Here is an 8,566-nt window from a genome sequence, read left to right as displayed (position 1 = left end):
TCCCTGTGGTTTGCACAAAGTAACATACTTAGGTACTAATAGTTTAAAATCACCTTTTACGGCATTAACTTTTCATTTTGTAATGTTTAGAGGTATTAATGTTAATTGTTTGTTAAACTATTAGTACCTAAGTATGTTATTTTGTGCAAACCACAATGACTAACTATGTTAATACCGTAGAAGTTAATACCTAGCAATTTTGGCCCATGGGGTATGTTTTGGGCTGATTTGGACTTTAAAAGAAAGTCATGGGCTGTTTTGGGTTAACATTTAAATTTAAAGGAGTCAGAATGGGCATATCAGATTTTAATTAATATAGATGGGAAACTTAAAAATAGAACGGGTGAAGACTATTTGCAATCGGCTCTTTTCCGCTTCTTCAGTCGACCTTAGTAAACAAGTTTGGGAGGGCGTTTCGCGTTCAGAAGGAGGCTCTGGTTGAAATTAAACGAACTCAGGTTAGTTTTGACTGATTTTTCGTTTGTAAAATTGATTGAAATTGGTGGAGTTGTGTTGATATTCGTGAATGAAATTTAAATTTTGAGACTTGGATGAAATTGGTGGAGTTGTGCTGATGTTTAAAACTGAATTGAATACGCATACCAACTGTTCGATTAAATGCTTCAACCAACTGTTAGACCCGAAGTACATTGACATCAGCAACTAAAAGGTCTTTTTCAAGAATGTGCATTTGACTTTATATGTATAATGTCAGTTGACTTTGATCGAATTGATAACAGACAAAATTTAAATTGTTATACACTGAATCTGATTAACGACTGAAAATTTAAATTTTGTTGTTGTTGATCGAATTGATAACAGACAAAATTTAAGTCTGAATTGAGCACATAGCGAATTCGGTTTGTTTCGATTAGTTTCTGTTGATTTCAGTGAAATCAGTTTCAGTGATTATTTCAGCGATTGTGAATTCAGTTGATTGTCTCGATTAGTTTTAGTTTTTTTTTTATGACCAAATTCAGAACATCGATATCAGATCTGTTTCATGTATGTTTAAATCGGTTGAAAGAATATTTTGAATCGAAATCATATCTGAATCAGTTTCAGTTTGATGATTAAGATCTGAGTTTGGTTCGAAGAAGGAACTAAATCAAAGAAAATCTAGTTATACACGCACATCATGGCTTATTTTAGTTCTGAATCTGAGTCGTGTTACTACTGTTATTTACAAAGTTAATCTGGATTTGATTTGGGTTCAATACTCGACATATTATATTGGATTTTACGAGTTTACTGCTGATCTAACAGCAACTGACTTTTCAATGTTAATGGCGTCTGCGACAGCTAACTAGATTTCTGCAGTCAGGTTTTCGAAAGTAGAAAAAGACTGATTTAGTTTGATAGTTGCAGCTTGCGTCTGTGATTAGAAAAAAAAAGAATTCACGGCTGAATCTGAAATAAACGAGTGAAAAGATTAGTGATTAGGATCAATACAAGTGTTTGCAGCCAGTTATCATATAGAGTGAAAGGGAGTTATGCGGGACTATATCTCACAGAAACTTACCATTAATATATATATATATATATATATATATATTATCATAAATTTAAAAGTAATAAATATGAATGTATAAATGTGTAGCATATAATTCTGATTGTCTTAATTTTGTAAATGTAGGCGCCGGAAGGGAAAACGACAAACTTGAAAGATCCTTAAAAAGCGGGTAATTATAGTGGTCTTAATTTCACTAATCTAAATTGATTTGATGTTTTATTGTTTTAATTTCACTTGTTAGTTTGCCTTTATTTAAACTAGTTATTCAAAATGAGTTTTTGAAACTTGTTTTCATTCAAACATAATAAATGGATGTTTAATCTATTCTTGCATCTTATTTATATATAGATATGGGTCATCAGTGGGTACAGAATGGGAACCGGGTATCGACTGAGTACGTAGATGGGGTAAAGGAATTTCTAAATGTTGCCCGACAAACTTTGAACTCCAACGGGTTAACTTTATGCCCATGTGCTAAATGCCTCAATACGAGACTGCAAAAGATAGATGTCATCGCTGCCCATTTGATTAATGTAGGAATTGATAAGTCGTATACATGTTGGGTGTACCACGGTGAGGATGAAGAGGATGAGGGACCTGATGAATTTGTTAATGAGGAATCTGCTGGCTTAAGAGCAGGATTAGAGGATGCGACTGGTCATCCATTTTTTAATATTGGCCCTACCAATGATTTAATTGGAAATCAACAACCAGCTGATGGAAATAATCGTTATGAGAAGCTGCATAAAGCTCTAAATAATCCCTTGTATGACGGATGCACGAATTCTTCTACCTTGACATTTGTTGTGAAGTTGATGAATTTTAAAGTGATGAACAAATGGACTGATCACTCTTTTGAGATGTTACTGAGGATGTTGCATGGGGTACTTTCTGCTGGTAATAATTGTCCACAGAGCTATTATGATATTAGAATGCTACTTTGTGAAGCTGGTTTAGGTTACGAGCTTATTGATGTGTGTCAATATGATTGTGCTATATTCTACGGGGATAACAAAGATGCCATAACATGTCCAGTTTGTCAAAGTAGTCGTTATGTACGCAACAAAATTGCGTATAAGAAGCTGCGTTACTTTCCGATAACACCTCGTTTAAAGCGCCAATATGCATCACGCCACACAGCTAAAGATATGCGGTGGCACAAAGAAGTACGCAAGGATGAGCAGGGAGTGTTGCGCCATCCCGCTGATGGAAGGGCTTGGAAACATTTTGACGACCTGTATCCTAAATTTGTAGATGATTCGAGGAGTGTATGATTAGGGCTGTCTTCAGATGGGTTTAACCCTTTTAGTAACATGACAACAACACATAGTATGTGGCCAGTCATTTTGTAACGCCCCAAAACCCGAACGTTTAACTCACTAATGAGATTTCATGGAATACGAGATAAAATGTGACAAATATGTTATTTAACTTGGTCACAATACAAGTTAGATAATAGTAGTAAAGTTTGTGACTAAGCAATTACCACATTAAACTCAAGGGACTAAAAGTGACAGGTTAAGAAAGCTAGATGAATAAAAATGAAATAAGAATTAAAACACACACACACATCAGGTGTGTGTGTGTGTTCGACGCCCAGGGCCAGAGAAGAAGGGGAAACCCTTCTAACCACAAAATCCAGCCAATTGAAGCCCCAATCGTGACTAAATCTCATGCATGTCAATGATTTCTTGATCATCTAGGCCTATTAAAGCTTAAGGTAAGAAGAATTTGATAGTTTGATGATCTTGAATATGTAGGGTTTCAAGAAATTCCATGTGTTTATATGAAATTAGTATGATATTGAATTAAGATCATCATCTAGAACATTATGAATGCTTGAAATCGATTAAATCAATGTTGGGAATGAAAACCCACTTAGAGTAGAATGAATATGAGTTGTAAAGTGTTAAAATTGGATGAGGGAATGTATGATAATTGTTTATAATGATAAATTGTTAGTTAGAGCTGAATGAGAAGAGAAGTTATGTGAAATTCTATTGAATATTGATGTTCTTGATGATATTGATATGGATTGGTCATGTTATGCAAATGATACTTGTACACTATGCTTAATTAACGGTACGCCCACCAAGTGTATGATGAAATGCCTAAGTGACGATTTTAGATGAATTATGTATAATGATGGATGGAAAAAGTATAGAATGTAATAATGAAGTGATAAATGATAGGTTAGCATGAAATATGCGTTTTGATTGAAATACATATGTGTTTTTAATTGATAAAATAACTTTGATAAAAGGTATGCTTAGAAGTTGAACTTCGTACTTAAATGATGCGGTAAACGTCATGTGTTGATCTAGAGGTTTGATGGTGAATTGATATGGACGTGCACTAAAAGTAGAGTGATTTATTAGTAAAGAAGGATGTTAAGGTTTTGTTAAATTGTTAACTTGAATATGGTTGACAATTACAAGATTATAAAGGTCATATGGAACGTAGTTAAATCAATGTATGAATGTGTAATGACATGATAAATTATATAAGCTTGAAAAGATATGATTTTGAGTATATGCTTTATGCTTGTTAGAAATTGACTAATAAAGGTCAAAGGTTGAGCATAGGATTAATGTGATTGATGTTATGTGTGGTCTTGTATGCTAACAAGGATATTAATGTATTGACATGTAAGGATGAATAACATATCTACGAACTCAAGCACGGAGGCTAACGGGTCGAAAGTAAACATGGAACCTATGCTTGAACTTGGTCGCTCAAGGTAAGTGATTCCGTAATCACTTCTTAGTTATTTATGTAAAGTTATATGCAACTTAACTAGGTATGATAACTGAAGTCGAATAGGAACAAATGGTATGATATCGATGAAGTATTAAACGGATCTCAGCTTTGATCCGAGCAAGGTATGCGTGATTAAGAATCGTAACTAGGTGGTAGGATTGGTTACTTATGCCAGGTAGTGCCTTGTTGTTAATAATGGGGCAAGTTGACAAAAACGCCCTTGGTGGGGATTTCGGGTAAACGACCTTAAAAGTCATCTAGAAGTGAGTTATTCGATTAGAGTAATGTCTTGGTTTAGTATGAAAGCGAAGTATAGGGTTATGTATGTTATAGACCTTTTAATGTATAAATACCCATAACGGGTCGAATAATTCATAAATGAATAATAAGCCAAGAGCGTGTAAGACAAGAATTTCCTTAATTCGGATGTTGGGTTTTAGGTTCTTATGATAAACGGTGAATTTACAAGCATGTAGAAAGGAACGGGAGGTTAAACGGGTAAACGGGTTGAAAGTTATGCGAATTTTAGTTTATGCGAACGACGAAACAACACAGCAGGAAAATGAATAAACGAGGAGCCGTCGCCGACGCCCAGAAGGGCCGTCGCCGACGGCATGTGGGAATTGGATTCTGGCCGACGGCCTAGTTTTCTGTCTACGGGGCTTTTGGACGACGGAGGTGCGTCGCCGACGGCCATTATGGGCGTCGGCGACGGTGCCCAGAGTTTATGTTTTCTGTTTTCTTCCATATGTGAACCCGGTTGATCCAGTTCGTGTCCCGGCGCTCCGTTAAGCTCCCGAATGGACCGAAATCAAGTTTCTTATGCATTTTTGATAAAGGAAAGGTATGTATGTTTATAACTCCAAGTGTACGTATGTAGTGGGTTATGTAGTTATGCTTAATAATATGCATGAGTGTTTGAATGTATGTCTAGTTGTAGGAAGGATATGTAAGTACGTAGCTGTGTATGTAGGTATGTATAAGGGTATGTATGAGTGTATGTACGTATATAGATATATATGTATGTGGGTATGTAAATACGTATATGTGTATGATTTAGACACATTGATGATTAACGTTATTAATGGTGTACCACGTGAATGATAAGTAATGCAGGTACATTCATGAAGCCTCACCAGGAAATGGATACGCAGATGTAATTCTTGAAGTTGATAAAGAAAGAGATGTGAAGTGTACGTGAATGATCTTGTTTATACATTGTGTGCTAATGTTTGAATGTATGTGGTGAATGCAGGTTGTACGGGACACGGAGGATCATCCAGGTATAAAGATCGAGGATCGAGTCACTTGAGGGATTGTACGGGGTTGTCTAAGGATGTAATTTGTTGTACATAAGCTATGATTTATTCTATAATTGAGTCAGTTGTTGTATTCTATATAAAAAGGTTGTTTTGAAAATAAAATTCAAATAAGCCAAGGTATTATTATGGAAGAAATTTTTATGCATGCATTTCCGCTGCGACTTTTGGTCAGACGTGAATTAGGGCGTAACAAGTTGGTATCAGAGCCCTGGTTTGAGAGAATCAAGTACAAGAGGATAGGTACTTGAACTCGAACCTGTGTGCTCTTATCACAAGAAACCCGTACAATCCGAGACTCGACCAAGATCTAAAGGTAGAAGCAAAGGTAAGTATGTGCTTAAGTATGTATTGGAAGATAACTAACTATATGTTATGTGTAAGGTAAGCATGGTTGCTTGAAAAGAATGATTTGTGGATGCGGTCTAGCACCGACGCCAAGGTATGTAATTTGACATATTGACCCAAGTACATATGTTTAATATATGTAAGTACATGTGATGGTAAGACCTAACAATGAAAGGAAAATTTTAAGTGAAAAATAATGATAAGAATGGTAATGAAGTTTTGGAAATGTTACACGTGCCGAAACCTAATTCTTCGGACATAAGGTGACAATTACACGAAGACACGAAACTAGTGTGTGGATTGTGTACCTGGCCAGTACACAAGAAACGCATGACTTTCGTGAGCCCGTGATAATTGTTACAGGTGTGTCCGTTAGAATTAAGTAGTAGGTGGACGTGAGGGTGAAGAGAAATGTAAGACTCTCAAAAATGAGAGTATGAAATGCTATGTTAGAATCCGCGAGACGGATTCGAAACATGAAATGCTATGTTAGAATCCGCGAGGCGGATTCAAAACATGAAAGAAAGGTATGAATGCAATGCTTGAATCCGCGAGACGGATTGAAGGAATGAAATATGCGAATGCAACGCTTGAATCCGCGAGACGGATTCAAGGAATGAAAGATAAGAATGATGCAAATCCCTTGTGGATTTGGTTATGATGGCGAATGCTATGATAAGTTATGCAAGTCGACCGGTTCAAATTGAACAAGTCGAGTAAGGATAAGGTACCATCCGTTTGGAACGGGTGGTCGTGAATGCAATAACAAATGTATGAAGTTCAATCCGTTATACGAATAGAACGAAAGATTTATGTTGAAAGCAATTAACCCGATGTGACCGGGTCGTAAGTGGTATGCTTGAATCTCATTATGAGAGTATATGCCATTACCCATTTAATTGGGTAATCGAATGCGTAAAAGAAATGAAAGCATATAAGTGAATGGAATTAAAATGTTGGAATTGTAAGAGAAATAAGTATTATGACTAACTTTTAAAACGGGAAGGGCAAGTGTTTGCGAGAAAACACTGAAACAGTGAAGCGATGAGATCGCAAGCATGTCTGAATTAAAAAGGGGTACCAACATGTACTCCGATACGCATGTTTATATATATGTATAATAAGAAATAAGTGGCAGTTTGACCTTGAAAAGTCGAACTGCAGAAGCTAAGAAATAATTTAATTTCAAACCGTGGGGCTGCTAGAGAAGAAAGGAAATGTGTAGAGTAGTACACCAAATAAGTTATAGAATTACGAAATAATGGTTATGTATCTACCTGTCAAGAACGTGTCAAATAATAAGAATGATATATTAAGAAATGGCCATGTATTGACCCGTTATGAATAGGACTAGCACACTAATGCCTTACGAAGGAATTGAGAAAGTATTAATATATATATAAGGCGATGTGATAAACATCATATCTGAATGAAATCGAATAGAATGTGTAAACCCCTAATTTTATAATGAGATTGGCAGGAATCACGATGCGATAAAACTACCTAGGACGGCGAAAGCAATGCCCATGAATGAAAGCTTATGATACCGATGGACAAGATCAGGCCTATTAAGTTATGGATTCGTGAAGGAGCAAGTCAACTCTGGTTGTTTCACGTTGGCTCGTACCAAATTAGCGAGGTTAGTAAATGGTTTAACTCGTGGATGTTAAATAGAAAGTTACATATTGAAAAATACTTCTATGCGAACCGGTGATACTGAATTGAGTGATCATAACTGTGGAAACTCTGATAGAATATAAGAAACGACAAGTATCAATAAGAAATGCTAACCTTGATGCTCGGCTTGTTGGCCATGTTCATTTGAACAAGGCATTGTAGAAAAGATATGCATGACATAGATAACAATAGTAACCATGGAAATAATGCTTAGTCTTCATGTTAAGTACGGATAAGTAGGTGTAAAAAGGGTGATTTTGGTTGTAATAATAAGTCCTTGAATGACTATAGTATGCGTATGGTAATATATCGACCCCTCCTATGAGCTTAAAGGAAAATGAAAGTAATGATAGTAATGGAATGTCTAGGATGACTCATAGTGAACAAAATGAAAGATAGCATATGGTGTATGAGTAGTATGAAATAAATCGATTTATTTCGATTAGTAAATATATGAATGTAATATGCATAAATAGAAAGTGAGAAACAAGCCCTAGACTTGGGTTTGCACGATTAATAATTGTATACGGCTGGAATAAATTCGATGAATGAAGCGCTATAGATGGTATGCGCTAGGAGCTAGCATTATAAAGTAAATGACACTAATAAGAGCTCTGGATCATACTCTGACCCTTGTGTGATTCTGAAAGTAAACTATTAATTTGAGATGATAGGGTCAATGCGTACGATTATATTTATTCATGAATAAGACTTTTGCAAAGGCCCCGAGTAAATCATGTGGTAGTGTGCCAGTGGATGAGTACAATAGAAGGGTAAGAGTAGGAATGAGGAAGGTTTCGGGGACGAAACCTCCTTTAAGGAGGGTAGACTTGTAACGCCCCAAAACCCGAACGTTTAACTCACTAATGAGATTTCATGGAATACGAGATAAAATGTGACAAATATGTTATTTAACTTGGTCACAATACAAGTTAGATAATAGTAGTAA

The 8,566-nt window shown here is 35.8% G+C and overlaps 1 protein-coding gene across 1 annotated transcript; it reads left to right on the top strand.

Moving 5' to 3' along the window:
- The first annotated feature begins 347 nt into the window (after nucleotides 1-347).
- On the top strand, nucleotides 348-2,851 carry LOC110943200. Its single transcript, XM_022184952.2, has 2 exons — nucleotides 348-458; nucleotides 1,637-2,851. Exon 2 carries the CDS (start codon nucleotides 1,864-1,866, stop codon nucleotides 2,785-2,787), a length of 924 nt encoding a protein of 307 aa, XP_022040644.1. The 5' UTR covers nucleotides 348-458; nucleotides 1,637-1,863; the 3' UTR covers nucleotides 2,788-2,851.
- The last annotated feature ends 5,715 nt before the right edge of the window (nucleotides 2,852-8,566 follow it).

The sequence above is a fragment of the Helianthus annuus genome, chromosome 5, assembly GCF_002127325.2.
Source record: "Helianthus annuus cultivar XRQ/B chromosome 5, HanXRQr2.0-SUNRISE, whole genome shotgun sequence".
In the NCBI taxonomy this organism is placed as follows: domain Eukaryota; kingdom Viridiplantae; phylum Streptophyta; class Magnoliopsida; order Asterales; family Asteraceae; genus Helianthus; species Helianthus annuus.
The sequence above is the reverse complement of the archived record's forward strand: the minus strand, read 5'-3'. Positions and strand labels throughout refer to the sequence as shown.

Bases quoted from the DNA above. Each gene is read 5' to 3' on its own strand.
- LOC110943200 (XM_022184952.2), top strand. From the start codon at position 1,864: ATGGGTCATCAGTGGGTACAGAATGGGAACCGGGTATCGACTGAGTAC.